The sequence below is a fragment of the Panthera pardus genome, unplaced genomic scaffold (genome assembly GCF_024362965.1).
Source record: "Panthera pardus isolate Hobbes unplaced genomic scaffold, ASM2436296v1 HiC_scaffold_8, whole genome shotgun sequence".
In the NCBI taxonomy this organism is placed as follows: Eukaryota; Metazoa; Chordata; class Mammalia; order Carnivora; family Felidae; genus Panthera; species Panthera pardus.
The window spans coordinates 87,384,745-87,403,846 of NW_026527013.1; the positions used below are offsets into that span (position 1 = coordinate 87,384,745).

The window sequence follows — 19,102 nt, forward strand, 5'->3', positions numbered from 1 at the left end:
ATTACAAAACACTGACTGAAACTTACACCATCTTTCATTATTTACAATCCAGTGTCTCTCCACACAAACTGCACCTCCCCATTTACTAACTTCCCTATTCCTGACAGTTACATTATTCTTCTTCTAGTTCCTCTGTCCTCATGTGTTGTCATACTTCTTACTCATTATTATGCCTTCATAGCCAACACATCACAAATTCCTATCAACATCTCTTCTGTGGTGATGGTGGGAAACATTCATTCCATTTCACCATTTTCCCACGTTAGACTTTCCCACGTTAGGCTCTTCTATTTTGTGACTGATTCTTTGACTTTATCTCACGGTAGATTCCTCCCAAATCTTCCTGCTTTCTGTGTCTGCTGCTATGCCCAGCTTGATTCTGTTTCGGGACCTATGCTGTTGTACCTGCCTGTAGGGACTTCCCCACTGCTGGTTCCTTATTGGAAAAGACTGAATGAAAATGTCATCTCTTCAAACAGGCCTCCCTCACAGCACTGTAAGAGTGTACTCCTTCCCTTATTACCACCATGTCATCTGTTAACCTTTCTACAAGTGGGCATGCAAAATTACCTGCAAAAAAGAACAAGTCCTTCAAGTAAGTTTCTTTTGACTAATACCTTTCCCCTTTATTTCAACAAATGTGTATTATTTTACTCTGTTTCAAATCTCACTTCCTTTTATCATGCTCCTTATTCAGATTCTATTGCTTGCCCAAGCAAGTGAAAATTGTTCAGTTAACCAGATCTTGCTTTTTCTTTTTTTAGAGATAGAGCAAGCAAAAGAAAGAGAAAGCAGGGCAGAGGTGCACAGGGAGAGAGAATCTTAAACAGGCTCCATGCTTAGCGTGGAACCTGACACGGGGCTCGATCCCATGACCCTGGGATCATGACATGAGCCGAAATCACGCGTTGGACCCTCAACTGACCGAGCCACCAGATGCTCCCAAATCCTGCCTTTCTAAATCCGTATTCCAAAACAGCTTACTGCAGTGTTTCTCATAGGTTGGGTGGAATAGGTACGTTTCTGGTGATCAATCAGTTTTATACAAAGACTTCGACTATTGTGTTTAGTTTTCACGATAATGTAAATTAATACACTGTATTTGGGATCATGGGGAAGATCAACTTCATTGTTAGTATTGGTGTTTATCATAGATTCTGAACTATTTTCAAGGCTTTAACAGTTTCCAGCTGCTGACAACAAAGATGAATGTAGTATGTTAATGATACGTTCCAGCCAGATGAAAACCAAACAACATCCCGATGTAGTAATGTACATAAAAAGTTTTGAAGTCACTTGTATCAAGTGTCAGGGGGATTGAGTCATCACACAGCAAAAAGTGCTCCAGGCAGATGTTTTATACACTCATGGACACACACACATATATGGTTGTCTGTGTCCCATGTTATGTTCATGGAGATGCCTTATTTCAGTGAAAAAAAAAAAAAAAATAACACATTAGATAAAGATTAAAAAATGCAAGTATTTATACCTTATTCGTAAATTTATTTTGTTTCTACATTTGAATAAAAGTTACAAGCAAAAATATGCACTCATTTTATTCTTGTGCATATTTAATAAACATTTTAATATAAATTGTGCCAGCAGCACAGGACATTTTACATTCAACGGCACAAGGTGGGAACAACCTGTAGATACACCAGAGCCAAATCTTCCTCTTTGTAACTCCTGTACTCAGTTCCTTGTAGTGCCCCTTTATCGCTTCCATGTCTTATTCTAGTCTTACCCTTTCTTTCTGATAGCGAACTCCCTTATACTGTCTACCAAGCCACTTTTTAAAATTTCTTTCCAAGTTTACATTTTCATTTCTTAATGAATATTTTATTTTCAGCCAGATAGGTCTCATTTCTTTTTGTAATTCACTAAGCATTCACATTTGTAGCACACAAGCTGGTATTTACTCCTCTTCAAATAATTTTGTGATGCAAGTTTTTTCCCTTTAACCATATGACAAGTTTCATAAGAACAAATGTCTATCTCTTAATTATTCTAAATAGTCCATAATGAGTAGTGTGCTCAGAATACAGAGAAATGACAACATACTAATTAGTCCAGAGTGTGCAAGAATGCAAGACAATGGGATATCCCAGTAATGATATATCCAGAAGTTATTCACTTGTGGATTTACTCCAGAAGTAAATCCAATAAGGATTTAGACAGGAAGGAAGCAAAGATGATTTGAGGAGCAGTTAGTAACTATCGAAAGGGCTCTGCTTTGCAGATATAAATAGGAAAAGCACTTGTAGGACACTGTTTTCACCTGAAAGGAATCTGCATACCAACACCCTCACTGAATACGATCCTTTATCTTCTCCTTACTCTATATCCTGTGCGAATGCAAATATGAAAACAGGAAAGTCATCTATCCTAGTTTCTGGCATATACCAACCAGTTTATGAAAGTGTTCTAAAATAAAACAAAAAGCAGAAATGAAGATAAATACAAATCCTTGACCACTGGATTAGGAGTGCTGATTTTTTCAAGCATGTATTTCTTTCAAAATCAGAAACCCAACTTGAGAAACACCGCACTGTGTATATATAAAGTCCACACTGGTTCAAAGATGTGGAGGCATGACAATTACAATGGGAGCTGTCCTACATCATTTATTTGCACATTGGAGATAGTTCCTGTCTCAGAATGTAGGTCTCCCCTCTTGGTTATGGTGTTAGAAATTGAGAAATAAAAGACATTTCAATTCTGAAATCTGGACGGCTGTATGCTATATGGACGTTAAATCGCCTTGAAAGTTAAATGTATCTTCCATAGCCTATGGATACCCAAAAATTAAAAAAAAAAAAAGACTTAGAAATTTGTATTCGAAGTCCTTCCATGATTTAATCTTTCCACTTGAGTCCACATGGGCACCTTCGACAGCAAATCTTGATTACACAATTGTTTTCATCAGCTGTGCTTTCTCTATGTCTGAAGACCTGATTTCCTTGTTCAAGAAGATGATACATAATACATCCCTTTATCAAATATTCCTATAGGCAATCTACAAAAACAAAGCATTTCTTACTCAAAGCGGTTTTAATATTCTGAGTTATAAAGATTGATTCAGTATGTTTCGTAATGTCTAACAAAAAAAAAAAAAGGTAACTGAACAAAGAACTCTGCACATCTGGTAGCTGGTCAGGAAGAAGGAGTGATTTCCATGTGTATCAACCATATGGTTCTACACTTTTCATAGGAAAAGAACAGACACAGGCCTTGAATTGGTTTCTTTTGGAATATATTTAACAATGAAATTAGTTTTAGTCAAGAAATAAAGGCCAACAATTTATATAATTGTTTGCTTATCCAGCCTACCTTCAATACAAAAAAAATATTGGTTGACTTACAAAAAATATGTAATACAGCATAAAAATTAAGCAAAACTTCTTTTATAAAAACACTTTCTAAATCTGCTTTATGATGGAGAGTATTACCCAACAGAAACAGAGTGAATTACTTGATGGCACATTTAGGGAAACCTATCACACTATATAAAGAAATAAAGTTGTAGGTATATACTTCAGATTAAAGACCCAAATGTGGAAAACCTATTTAAGTTTATTCATTTATTTAAAGAGAGAGCTTGAGTGAGTGAGTGAGAGAGAGAGACAGAGAGAGAGAGAACGCATGCATACGTGTGAGTGGGGAAGGGGCAGAGAGAGGAGGCGAGAGAATCCCCATCAGGCTCCATGCTGTCATGAACCATGAGATCATGACCTGAGCCAAAATCAAGAGCCAGACACTTAACCACCCAGGTGCCTCAATTACAACGTATTTCTAATACAAAAAGATGCTGAGAGGTCATAAATATGAACTCAAAACCATACTGTAAAAACAATGTTACACTGAAAAACATCAACTATATCAGAGAAAAGCTTGAACATTTATATTCAAGAACTAATTAATGTACAGAAGATTCAAAGGACTCTAAAGAGAAAAATAGGGAAAAAATATATAAACAGGCAAATCAGAGAAAAAACAACCCAAATGTTTAATAAGTATGCAAGTTAATGTTCAATCTTACTAGCAATTTTAGAAATACGAATTTAAATAACACAGCACCTTATCCCAATAAGAGAGGCACAAATTAGAAAATACCAAAATTGGTGAGAGTGTGGGAAAATGAGAATCCACATAAACTGCTTTGATGGTATAGATGATGCCAAAATTCCGGAAAGCAAGCTGACAAAACTGTAGAAATGAAGGCTGTCAGAAGGCAAGAATGCAGAGATTTGCACTCACATCTGTAGGAGGTTATGTGAAGAGATGATCCTTAAACATGTCATAGTGGGAATTAATTGGTCCACTCTTAGGGGTGTTGATCAATTAAGAGCAATGAATGACTGCTATGGGATATGGGATATTAAGTTGCAGTCAGAAACAATGAAATAAAGACACACACGGCAACAGTGATAAACTATAAAAACACAGTGTTGAGTTATAAAGAGAAACAGAGTAAGATCTCTAACTCAATATTTTTACAGTTCATGAATACTCAAAATGCTATATTCTTGTTCAATATAGTACAAATGATGTAGTATTGGACTTAATCCAATCATTACAATGCATGCATATGGCAAAGCAAAGATGAAAGTGGAGAAGGGTGGTCCAGGAAAAATTAAGTCAAACAAGAAAGGAGATCTGTGTGAATCCATTACGACAATGTGCTATGAACTAAATAATATGACTATAGTGATTATCTTGGTTTGGCAACCAATAAACCAGGTCTATAAGATCTGTTCAAGCTATGGTATACTGTTCAAGCTATAGAAATCATATGATTTCAGAAATAATGCTAAAAAAAATAAACAGCAGAGTAAGGGTAATGTTTTATTAAAAATTTCCAAAGATAAGAATAATCAGGACAATCAAGATGAAGGGAAAATAGGAGAGGATCAAAGAAAGATAATGTTTGGACACATAAATGTTTATCATAAGGCACTAAACAACTACCATATTTGGAGTAGAAAGTCAACACTAAATTACCTAGTGACCAAAGCAAAGGGGAGAGTATGATAAATTTTAAGACCTGAATGTCTCTAAAGTATATTTTTGAAGTTATTCTTTATCATAGGGAATATAGTCAATGATATTGTAACAGCCTTGTATAGGGATAGATGGCAGCAAGCATAGCACAGCATATACAGAAGTTGAATCACTATGCTGTACATCTGAAGATAATGCGACATTGTGTGTCAACTATACTCAAATAAAAAAATTATTATTAAAAAATAAAGGTACTCCTTACATCAAGTACATCTTTCTCTGGCAATGAGGTCTGAGAAAAAAATCTCTTCTGTGTTTTCATAAAATGAGATACAGGTGTCCAAAGAGCAGCATGACAGTAACCACAGTAAATGCAAGTACAGTTCAGTATAAGCTATTCTTTGGGACTAACACGATGTGGTACAGATACACAGTTCTATGCTCTTGTATCTTCATGCAGATGTACCCTTTTTATTATCTAGAAGACTATGTGAACTATAACTTTCATTGGAACAAAAGAAATTAAAAAGAGAATTCCTATGTTTGCTATTTTTGAAGGTCTACCATGTGCTTGACACCGGCCTTGCTGCGTTACCATGTTAGTGTAATCAGAAGCCTCGAGTCAGAGTAATCTTAGTGGGAAAAAACATAGATCTGCATTTGATTCCAAAGATATGGGAATTTTAATTTTAAAGATGTTAAGTATTCTCTTGGAAAATTAACCAGAGAGAGTTCTATCTAAACCACTACATCAACTTCCATCCTTAAGACCACAAACTTGCTCTATGTTTTCCTTTTACAGGAACTGTGTCTTTACCACTGCGAACGAAAAAATGAAACTAATGGGCTCTACTGCTAATTATTTCAGAACTAAAATATGGAGCAAATGACATTATAAAAATATGCTTGTCAAGGCTGAAAATGTAAATTATGAATATCTACTTGTAAAGAATTGTTAGTTTAGAAAAGATGAACCGAGTTTTTTTTAAAGACTGAAATGGAAACACCAAAACGGCTAAGCAGATGTTTCAAATGAGGCAGAGTTCATGCACTTTATGTTATGACAACAAGAAAAACAAATAATATTCATGTAGAACAAACCTCATGCTTTCAGTACATGTATATAAAGACAAAATCGTAAACTTATGGCTGTCATTGATCCCCCAGGCTTCCTGTCATGGGTTACCATTGGGAAGGTCAAGAAAATATGGGTCATCTAGCAAACAAGATAGAATAAGGATGAAATTTCACATCATATTTCTCTCAGTTTTGATGACATAATAAATGTGCAACATCAAGAGATGTAACTTGTATACTCCATTTTTCTTTGTTCTGTTTTTACAAGAGAAGCTGTCTCCACAATGCGCTGAATCATCAATAAAATTATGTTTTACTTAAAGCTGTACAAATTCTGTGTGGATGCAGCAAACTCTGGAAGGGACTGCTGGCGGATAAGGTAACCATGCCTCTTAGATTTCTCAGCAGTAATTAGATGACTCTGATGAATTTGTCCTACTCAGTAGGTGGTCTGAAAGCAGAGTTCAAAGTGACAACTTGTGCCATCCAGTTAACAAACAGAATTGAGAGAGTGGGGTGAAACTGAAGTCTTGGGGTTTTGATGTCAACTTACATTCTCTCTTGGATTTTTTATAATAAACATGAACATGTGCATCTGTGCATTATTTAAGCAGTCTGCACAATACATATAATCAGCTATTTTAAAGTGAGAGACTTTATTTTTAAGACACATAAGCACACACACAAAATATTTTCCCTTAAATAAAGAATCTACAATGGAAAGATCAATGAGGATTAAGGGGAAAATGAAACTTCCATGCTTACCAAAGAATAGATTGTGATGCTGATCTTATGGGCCAGCAACTTTCTTGCCCGCCTTTTATCACTTTGGAGAATATTTTATATGTTTTGGGATTGCGCCCCCCCCCCCCCCCCCACCAGTTTCTTCACTTGGAATTTACCAGTTTCTTCACTTGGAAATTGACATTTATTCAATTTCTTCGTGGAACTCTACCTTGTTTACAGTGTCTTTGGGATACACATTGGTTTTATCAGTAAAGGTCTAATGAACAAAGTCTGAAACAACACACTGCAAGAAACTATTCATATTGTTTGGTTTTAATGAAAACTCATTCCAATGACATTATAGTGCTCAGCACAAAATGGTGGCTTAGTTATTCGTGAAAATATTTTTTTCTCCAAAATACAGAGATATTTTTCAGAATAATACTTATTTAATAAAGCTTCGCTCTACCTCAAATCAGAGGCCAAAAAACTTCCTGTAAAGAGCTATATAGTAAAGGTTTTTGGGCTTTGTAGGTCATATGGTCTCTGTTATAAGTACTCAACTTTGTGGTTATAGGATGGAAACATCCATAGATTCTAGGTAAACACATGGGTGTGGCAGTTTTCAAATAAAATTTTATTTACAGAAGAGGTGGGAGACCAGATTTGGTCTCCAGACTGTAGTCTGCCAAACTTCTGCTTTAAATCGTCGTCAGGTTCAAAGACATACTCTATCTTCAGGTTAAAATCATATACTCCAAACTTACAACATTCAAAGTGAGTAATGTGTTAAGGTAAAAAGTTATTTACTTATGTTACGAGTAGCTTGAACAAACTAAGGTTTTCTTTATCATGATTACTGAGAAGTACACATACTGAATAAACATTTAAAACTAAGCAATAAATACATAAGTAAATTTTCCCTCCTTTAGTTTTAATATGTAGTGTTTGTGCATTCTAGAGAAAGAGAAATGTACAGAGAAATACTTCACTTGTCCAACCAGTGTCATAACAAGTATGAATTCCTTTCCTTTGGAATGTTACTCATGATGAATTTTTGCATTTTGGGAGCTTATAAATTCAAGTATATGGAACTGAGAATTCATAAACTAGCGTGTATTATTTCCAGTGCTTTAGTTATAACAGTTTTGTCCTCTGAAATTACAAAAATATAATTTATATATCCTTATACATATAAAGAAGATTTGAACTGATATTCCAAACTTAAATAATTATGGAATGAATTTGGAACAGCTAAACTTGGATTTTGTGGACGAAATTATCTTCCTTATCCACATACATAAAATCTTAATTTTCTTTTTTCCCCCTTCAGAAAATGAATGGTTTTTCTCTTCCTTCTTGAAACTCACTCCTTAACTTTTGTTTATATTGTCTCCCACAAGCTCTTTATCTTGCTTCATCAATTAGCTGCACATTTTCTTCTTTATGGCTTCTTCCCTTCAACCTATAAACATGACTAAGTCACATTTTTTCTTAAGTCAAAAAAACCTGGAAGTTCTCTCTACTCTTGTCTCTCTCTGTTGACCTCTTTCTCACTCAAACCTTTAGGTAAAATACACGGCACTAGCTGTTTCTAATTCCCCACAGCCTCATTCATCAGCTAACCTATTGTTAGATGGCTCCTAGCTTAACCATTCCACTGAGCACATTCTCACTGGACACTAGGTACTTATGTTCTGAAAATTTCAAAGTTTTCACTTTGTCTTATAGAATTTGTCTTCTAATTTTTCCTGGGATGTGGGTTTTCGCCTTGCTTCTAGGCTTTGCTCAAAATCACTTCTTATTTAGTCATTCTCCAAGGTAACCTACACAGTTGGAGGTACCATGACATTGTGACTAAGGGTCTAGAATTGAAAATAGAGTATCTGGTCTGAAACTCAAACTCATTTCACAGGCTATGCAATACTGTGAAAGTAACTCAATCTCTTTGTGCTTCAGTTTCTTTATCTATTAATTGGGGACGACAATACCAGGTATTTCATAAGACTCTTGCAAGGATTAAAAGTATTAAAATATGTAAAATTCATAGAACAGTGCCAGGCACACCGTAAGTGATATTGAAGAATGACTGCTGCTATATTATTCTTACTTTTATTACCTCCATGAATTTAATTACTGACTCTTTGCTGATGTCTCTCACATCTCTTACCATTCCAAATCTTTCCTTTGAATTCTATATTCCTGAACATACATACACCACAGGAAAGCTCTACCTAAATGCTTTACCGAAGACCTCGGTTCAACATGGCCAAAAATGAATTCAACATCTTCTAAACTTTCTATTCCTCCCTGTGTTCTTTAAATCATTGTTATTGCACCATCTACTACCAAAACACCCAAAGAACATGTCAATCATTATGACTGCTTCTCTTGTATCTCACAAATTAAATGCACAGCGTGTTCTCTTATAAAAATGAAAAGCTTTTTTTTTTTTTTTTCCATTCCTACTACCATTGTTCAGTTCTGGTCAAAAGTCTTCCATGTGACTACTGAAATACCTTCTTAAACAGTCTTCGTGACACCCACTTATCCTCAAAGCTTACAAACAAGATTCAAGAGTAATGTGTCTAAAAGGTTGTCTAAGGGGTTCTCATTGGCTTATAAATAAAGTGAAATGGTTCCTTGATCTGTGTACTCATTTGTGTATCATTTCCAGCCACAGATCTACACATACCACATTGTTTCTCATCCCCATCACATATGCTCATCCTATTCTCTCTGGTAGTTAACTTCTACTCATCCATTAAGACCTAGCTCACATGTCACCTCTGCCTTGCATATTTTCCTGATTGTCTATCATGCAGCCTCCACAGCCAACCTGTTGGTTGACAGTTTTTCTTTTCTCGTAGTTTCTTTTTTTTAATGTTTATTTTATGATTTTGAGAGCGAGCAAGCGAGCAAGCAGGGGAGGAGCAGAGAGCAAGAGGGAGACACAGACTCTGAAACAGGCTCCAGGCTCTGGGCTATCAGCACAGAGCCTGATGTGGGTCTTGAAGTCACAAACTGTGAGATCATGACCTGAGCCAAAGTCAGACACTTAACTGACAGCCACCCAGGTACCCCATCTTTTCTCATATTCCAACATAACTTTTATTATATTTTTTATATATACAATATATTCAACAATATAATTATCAGTTTACATTCTTGTATTCACTTTAAGACTACAGGCTTCTAAAGGGCTAAGGCCTTTATTCATTACCAATTAAGGTATCCTCTGTGTATTTTTTATTTAAAATTGTTTTTCAATGTTTTATTTTATTAAAATTTTTTTTAACATCTATTTATTTTTGAGAGCCAGAGAGAGACAAAGCATGACTGGGGAGGGGCAGAGAGAGAGGGAGACACAGAGTCTGAAGCAGGCTCCAGGCTCTGAGCTGTCAGCACAGAGCCTGATGTTGGGCTCGAACCCACAAACTGTGAGATCACGACCTGAGCTGAAATTGTACACTCAACCGACTAAGCCACCCAGGCACCCTTTCTCTGAGTATTTATTGAGCTCAAAACACTAATTGCAGACACTTTAAACAGAGAGGAGACCAGAAAGTTGAAAAAGTATTCATTCCACCTGAGAAGTTACATAGCCTTCAGGATTCTGAATAATAACAGAGGGCATGTAAAAATCCCATTGCTATCATGTGTATGAGGCAGCCACATGTACGTTATTTGACCTTGAATATAAAGGCACACTGAGAGTTAATGCTGCATCACATAATATGAAGGTTTATGTCCCTAACACCTCAATGATTACCAGCTTCTGTCTTTCTCCCCACTTCCACATACTATATTCTTAATACAATAACTAAAACAATCATTTTAGAACCAAATTTTGATCATGTCATGGCTCCACTGAAAACGACCCAATGGCTATCTATTTAATTCAGAGCAAACACCACAGCCTTTAATAAGAGCCTAAAAGCCCTGCATGAGCGGGCCCTTTACCTTACTTTTTGACTCATAGTGTCTTATTCTCCCTACTGCTCATTTCTCTCTGGCCACACTGCCCTTCAGTCTGATGTTCCTTGAATATATCAGGTGCACCACATCTCAAGGGCCTTTACACTTACTGTTCCTACTGTCTAGAAAGTTCTTCTTCAACACTGCCATATGGCCTACTACCTCAGTTCTTTCAAGTCCTTTTTCAAATGTCACTTAGTGAACTTCTTAGTAAGACTTTCTATGAACACCCTTTTAAAATTGCAACCTCCCCCTGCAGGTAATCTCTCTTGAATTTGTCTTCTTATCATCATCTGATACATTAAATATGGTTCTTATTTAGTTGTATTATTATTATTTTCATGATTCTCATTATCTTCCTCTGTTCTTCAGAATACCCATTCTATGAAAACAAGACATATTGGGTACTCTTTAGATAAATTGCAAAATAATTAATGAGGCATTATTTTAGTCAAAAACCTAAGAAAATTAAGTGGAATGCTCTAGGTTTTCTATCTACATTGCTCAAATGATTGAGGACTCTTATTTTGATATAGTCCTTCTACCAACAGGCATAGAGTAGAAGCCTTGAAGGGCAATTGACAATGAAAATACACTGATGCATATATTGTATAATAAGGATTCTCGGTATCCTTAATATATATATAAATAACATATATTATAAAAATATATTTATAATATATAAAATATATTTATATTTATATATTTTGTTATATATTTTATAAAATAAAATTTTCATAAATTTTATATATTTTATATTATATATTTTATATTTTATGAATATATTTTATATTTACATTTTATATTTATATTTAACATGTTATATTTATAATATATATTATAAAAATATATTTACATATATATGTATATATACATATCAAGCAGTATCAAGCGGTATAAGGGTCGTTTTTCAGGTGTCATATTCTAGAATCTCTGCTATATAAGGTTTTCCATGTGCTCCATGTCCCAGGGCATCTGAAACTGTATTTAGCATTCCAATTTCAGAAGGTTGTGTGGTTTAGTAGAAAGAACATAGACAGCTGGATTTGAGATGACTTTACTAGCAGTCAGTAACCAGGAAAGGTATTAAACATTCTGTGTTTCAATTATGTCACATGTAAATCATGTCAAATAAAATGGTACAATCTATAAAATGCACATAGCAAATCGCTCGGTACTTAGACAATGATTAAATGTAAAGCATCTCAGCTATGGAGTCAGGAATATCTGAGTCCAAACCTTGGGTCTGTCACAGATTTTGTTTATGGCCTATACCTCTCTCACATTCCACATTTTTAAGATCAGGTTGATTACTTCTAATGTGCATTTGTGAGATATAAAAACAAAAGGTAAGTCACCTACTCACTATTGCAGCTCCTGTGGTCAGTAGGTGCACACAGAATGGACTTACCTATAAAGCCTCTTCTATTAAATCTTTTCCCTCAGGATATTATAGTAACTGATGCACATCTTAACTAACTAGGTAATTGAGTCTAGGGAAAATACTTCTTAGGCAGTACCTACACAACAGGCTTTCAATAAACATTTATGGAATTCATAAAATGTACAGAGACTGTGTTTCTTGCGTGGAATTTAAGAAAGCAGGAGACCATAAAGTGCATCTTTGAGAAAACAGCAGTAATCCAGTCTGGAACTAGGTAACTGAATTTCTAGATGCTTTCTAGAAATTCAGCTATGTAGCATTTCAAAAACTTCATTTGAGCAAAATTTTTATCTACCTCAATATGTGGTTTCCAGATAACTTGAGAGAGCTGAGTCTGAATTTGCAGACAGAAGTTCCAGACTCAAAAATTTTGGTTCCAGAAAAGGAATACACACACACACACACATGCATGCACACACACACACACACACACACACACACACACACACACACAGTTGTTTACAATCCAAATTTTTTACAAAGGCTATGGTCTGACTGCAAAGCAATGACTTATGGATTGTAGTGTCTGTGATGGATCTTGATGGCTACTGTCAGGTGTAGTCTAAAAGCACTTCCATATGAGGAAAGAAATGGAGTGGATAAACTTAAATATATTATAATAAACTTAAATATATTATACAATGGTCAAGATTTGATAATAAAATAACTATCTGTCCATAGTAACTACCATCTATACATAAACGGTCTTTAAAAAAATTCTAAAAGCTTCAAAAATAGACTCTAAAATTTAGAACTTTTAAAAAACCCTCAGAGGACACACAAAGTTATTCTGCTTTGTGTATTAAGCATACACATCCATCTTTTTAAGAAGGTAGCAATTTTGTGCTTTGTTCTAGATTGTGAATAAATCAATATATATTGCTATGTATACAGAAACCAAGTATTATATTATTATTACATCTAATGCAGAGTAAATTCAAAATTTCAAATATCACTAAATACATCAGTCATGGAAATTTGAAAAACAGGGACTAAAATTTGGGGAAAGGAGAAGCAGATTTTATTAACAATATGAGAAAGAAGCTTATAATTGAACATTGATGGATGCAGCATGTCAAAATGATTTGGAAAGGATTTCCAAATGAGGCAGAATATGGTGAGTTCCAAATTAGAAACAGAACATACTAAGGGAAGAAAACCACTGATGAAAGAATTACTTCTCTGTCTTCTGAAGCCATTCAACCAGAGGAGCTATAGAATATTCCCAGGTCCTCTCCTGCCAAGTGAGTTATGATGGAATTTAAAAATCAAGTTCACATCAGATTTGTGGAATGGAAAATATTTTAGTACCAAATCAACAATGTATTTTAGAGCAATAGGCTATAACATTTTTGGACAGATGTTTATTCTTACGACGTCATGAAAATTTAGGGGAATTTTCCTGTCTCTGAATGCCTTACTATATTATCTCTAAAAGCCTTTGTTGAGTGCCTTCCTCTGTAACAACTATCCCAGGAAACTGGGACTTACAAATTTAATCATCTTCCAGGATGTATTATATAATTTTTGACCAAAAACATATAATACTTTTAGTTTCACAGTAGACTAGAAAAAAAAAAGGCATCAAAAGTTAATGTGCTGTACATTTGGAATCTATAGTTGATGACTTCATTGATTCACTTTCTATCTACTATGCACGTATTAACTTCTCCCTGGGTCCAAAGACAGGTGTCTAACACTTTTTTCCCTAATTCAATTTGCAACCTTCTTTTCACTATGGAACATTTTGTTAGAATTCACCAATATCTATTTCCTTTTAACCAAATTTCATTCTATTTTCATAATTCCACTTTTGTGAAAATTGAGTTCAAAGCCCACATTAGCATCAACAATGCTTTATCTGCCTTCACTAATTGCTTCATGCCCTTGACTGTGTCAATATACAAGCAGATTTCTAGACTTGCATAAAAAGATTAGCCAGTAACTGCCTCTACAGTATTCCTTATGTGTAACTTAAATGCCAGGGTGCTGAGGTGGCTCAGTTGGTTGGGCATCTGACTCTTGATTTCGGGTCAAGATCTCACGGTTCATGAGTTCAAGCCCCATATCAGGCTCTGTGCTGACAGTGAAGGGCCTGCTTGGAACTCTCTCTCTTCCGCTCTCTCTGCCCCTCCCCCATTCATGAGCATGCATGTTCTCTCAAAATAAACAAACTTAAAAAAAAAACCAGATTTTAAATGCTTCCTATTCTTACATCTACAAAAGCAGCCCAACTGATTCCTCTCTCATTTAGATCATAATAAAAATATAATCTCTATCAGTCAATCCACCTAAAAGGACAAACAGATGCCTTTCTTTTATTTCCAGTGGGCAATAATGGGACCCCTATGTTGAATTTTCATATGTGATTCAATTGCTTTATCAAACAAATGTTGCTGGTGTTGTTTTAATTCTATTATCCATATGTCTAAGATATACATGTTAACGGTGTTTGAATTTGTTATTTTTCTAGACCATTACCTTGGGTGATACAATTTAAGACTATCATTTTGACATGATACTAAAAACATGAAACTATGAGTACCTCCTGAATAAAAATTCAATTTTCAGAATCCAAGTTTATTTTATACACACACACACACACACACATATACACATATATGTAATTTATTTACATGTGTAGGCACTTACATTTGATATATATACATATGTATATATATTTACATGCCTATTTATATACATTTGAAAATTTTAAATATACACATAGGTTTTTATAGCATTTATAAATTGTATATACATAGAAATCAATGTGTGTATTTAAAAATTTTTATATGTATATAAATCACACATAATAAACAAATCCACTCTTTAAATAACACATGTATAGCATAATAGACTAATTCATTTTTAAATACCAATAAATCATCATCTATTTACTATCACACACCATATGCAAGACAGCATGGTGTGAATATGCAGCTATGAATTACCTCCTCTTTTCTTGTGTCACGTCCTTTCTGCACAAACCAGATAACTTTGGCTTGCAACGATCGTGGGGTACATTCCAGCAAAGTACTGTTGTTCTCTATGCCATAGGCCAGTCGCTCTTCAGTCTTATCCAAAGCATCCCCTACAATATAAATGTTAATATTAACCTTAAGACTTAAATTTTACCAGTAATATGTTTAAAAGATTATTTAGATCTCTGCAGCAAAGTAAGTATCTTTCATTACTTACTGCGAATTTCTATGCACAGTCACTTAAAGAAGTTATTTAGAGACAATGGCATACCAAAATCTAGGCTTTAAAAACGTAGTGCAGGCTATGGAGAGGACCAGAAGGAAGTAACTGGGAGTGTGGGTCCAAAGGACAGGCAGTCAGTCAGAAAGTACGTCAGTGGTAAATGCATGGAGAATCAGTGACAATATCCACTGATAAAGCAGGCAAGAGAAGGGGAGCACCAAACATTCATGTAAGACACAGGATAAACAAAATTCATGGTAACAAACAAAAATAGAAGGCAGAAATCGAGGTGATACAGCATTACATAAACACAAGCTTGAGTGAGATTTTGTCAAGGGATTGCACTTTATCTAGATATTGGGTTCCTGCATTAAGAAAACAGTACAAAACTGAACTACAGACTTCATGACCCACAGCTTCTTGATTATAATCTACATCTTGGCCCAGAGAGGCTCTCACTGGACTTGAACTCTAATGTGCATATGGGCAAGTACACTTAACTGCAGGGGGAATAAAACCAAGTGGACGTATTCACTGGTGTTTTAACCAGTATCAAATTCATTAACCACAACCTGGGATTTTTTCCCTTATGCCTGAGTCCTCCTCACTTTCAAAACTGACCCCTAAGTCTTCCTAGATGAAGATCCTACCCTCCTCCAGCCAATGTTCTCAGAGGCTTACATTCTGCACCAAACCCTCAGTCAGCCTTGGGTCTAGCGAACTGAGGCTGTGTAACCTCTGCACTGTGCATAAGCACTGCTGGTCTCCCAGTCATGATTCTTCATCTCTCTGTCACCTCCTGGTAAAACTGGTGATGCAAATCACAGCCTGTTCCAACCACCAACACGGTGTGAGGAGTCGAGAGCATAGTTTTCTGTGTTGTCTGACTTCCTTACATTTGCTGGGGTTACAATTTCCTCTCATCCTTTACTCATCAGACCACCTATTACCTTTCCTCAGAAACTCACATTTGCACCATCAGCCTGAGCTCTAGGCTTCCTTACTCTAGTGGAAGAGTTAAAGCTTTTCATTTTGTTTTATCCCAAAGCTTAGAGGTGACTTGATATAAGTTAGATCACTCTTGAAAAGATTATTGTAGGTTATGTAACATGGTAAAGATATTCCCAGGGTTGAGATGGAGACAGAGGTCCTACAAATCACTGTGGCAGAATCTTTTCTAAGATTCCCCTGTTGTGAGGTCCAACAGCAAGGTTTCGTGGTGGTATACAGAACTTACTTTCCTAACTAATTAAAAATTCTATGTCCACATATAGTTAAAAATTTTGTTTTAAAATTCCACCATGTGGAAGAAAAAAAGAATACTTGCAGTAACATTGTTCTAGTACATATCAATCACAAAGAAAGTAAAGACCCTTTTAAAGAGTTTCCAGTGTCTCTTCACTGTACACCCTGAGTAACCCTATCAATTGATTTTCTATGGATTACCGGCAAACTGCTGTCCAAAGCATTGCTGAGCTGCGTTGCCATGCCGAACATCTTGTCTGCGGAACCGCCTGGAAGAAAGTAAATGTGCTGAGGAGATGTTCAGATTTCAATTTTCCAGACTTTAAAATACAGCCAACCACATAAAAGATTCAAGTAGTATTCTGCTACTGAAAAAAATTGATCAGTCATACAAAACAAGGGTAAAATTCAAGTTTCATAGTTTCCCATATTTTCATTGAATGTTATTCAATGGATAAGATCTACATTCAACTTCTCTTTAAGTGTCCATGTAAGTTTGAATTCTGGATCCTGAAACAATTATTTTTTTTTTTTAAAGTTCGTTTCTTTTTTCAGAAAGAGAGAGCAGGGGAGAGGCAGAGAGAGAGAGGGAAAGAGAGAATCCGAAGCAGGCTCCAATGCTGTCAGCATAGAACCTGATGCAGGGTTCAAACTCATGAACCATGAGATCATGACCTGAGCTGGAAACAAGAGTCAGATGCTTAACCAACTGAGCCACCCAGGAACCCCCTCCAAAAATAATTAAAGAAAGCTCTCTTTACGTTTTGTTAAAAATCTAGCGCACCAAGAATTCTTTTGTTTCAAATGGGTGTTTTGGGTGGTAGGGAAGGTATGCCAAAAAGACAATGGGATTTGAGGCAGACTATTTGAATAAAAAATCATAAAACTCCTTCATATAATGGAAATGCATACAAAAAAGGTAAGGGTATTTGAACCCAAATATTTTGTTCTATTCTCATCATAATCACATAGCAAAAATATACTTAATAAAAAGAGATACACTAATAATATATTCAACTTACTCTTTTATTCAGATATTATGTGTAGAGATTATCTGCCTCTATTCAATGTGATTGTGTGTTATACATATTTAATAGGCTGTCTTTCAAAACTGCCTATTAGATTTAGGATCACTTCTGGCGTATTGTCATATTTTATAGATTGCTTATATATAGAATAAAAAAATAACAACATTCTTTATCCCTGGAGAAAAAGTTTATAATACAGATCTTGTTTTAAATTTGCAAGCACCTTTCTGAGGGATTAAACAATAGAAATTATTATTAGTACTGAAATTCTAAACTCAAAATTCTCAGTATATTAATTTAGATTAGAGATAAAAATAGAAGTATTACATAAAGGCAGAAAATACCACTTGCTTTTCTAAATCATGGCATTTCTTCAAGATTGAGGGAAAAACAGAAGGCAAAGCAGAAGTTTCACCACAGAGGGAGATGGTGAGGCTTCCAAAGTGACAATGAGACGCTTTAACCATATGCAATGATGAAATTTGAAAAAGGAACCAGATTCAAATCCCAATGCCATCACTCACGTGTTGTTTGATCTTATACATATCTTGTCTGTTTCTTGGTTCTTTCTGTCCCCTTTGTAAAATGAAATTTATCTAAATGACATCTAAAATCTAGTCCAGTCTCATTTCTTTTTTTTTTTTTTTTCATTCTAGGCTCTCCTCACTGCTCCAAATGATGATAATGGAACATCATTTCAAGATATGGAGTGCTTTCTCACATATAAGTTCAGATCTTAGTTAACTTAAATAATAATAATACTTAAAAAAAACTGGTTTAGGGGCACCTGAGTAGCTCAGTTGGTTAAGCGTCCAACTTTTGATTTTGGCTCAGGTCATGATCTCACAGTTTGTGGGATCTAGGTTTGAGCCCTGTTGGGCTCTGTGCTAACAATGGGAAGCCTGCTTGGGATTCTTTCTCCCTCCTCCTCCTGCTCCTCCCCTATGAGCACGTGCATGTGCTCTCTCTTTCTCTCAAAATAAATAAATAAACATTTAGAAAACAAAACAGAAAAACAATGGCTTAAGTATTTCCTTATATTATAAGCTAACGCAGATGAATATTTCCAATCAATTTTTAGAATTATGACCTGTGTGCAAAAGCATGCTGTTTCAAAATAGAGACTGTAGATTAGAAGAATTTATCTTAAAAACATGGTATTTTATAAAGATTAAAATTGCTGTATGAATCATTCTATTGATTTAAATTGAAAAAACAACTTGACAAAAAAGGAGCTAAAATTAAAAGTTTTACGCTTGTTTATCGTGTTACACTAGCATGTACACAGCTATGTATAACTGAGAGCAGATCTGGGTAAGAATTATGCCACTGTTGTTGATCTCTCACTCCATTAAGTATTGTTTTGGTCCTGGGAATGTAAAGTTTACTGAGCATT

General features: G+C 35.2%; 1 protein-coding gene across 1 annotated transcript in view; it reads right to left on the reverse strand.

Annotated features, from left to right (window-relative positions):
- Positions 1-19,102, reverse strand: part of SEMA3E (semaphorin 3E) — a 238,496-nt gene that overhangs the window by 6,395 nt on the left and 212,999 nt on the right. The window contains exons 15-16 of the mRNA XM_019451311.2: positions 16,880-16,947; positions 15,181-15,320 (exon numbers count right to left, since the gene is read on the reverse strand). Of these exons, the coding sequence (XP_019306856.2) occupies positions 15,181-15,320; positions 16,880-16,947 (208 nt within the window). The remainder of the gene's footprint in view (positions 1-15,180; positions 15,321-16,879; positions 16,948-19,102) is intronic.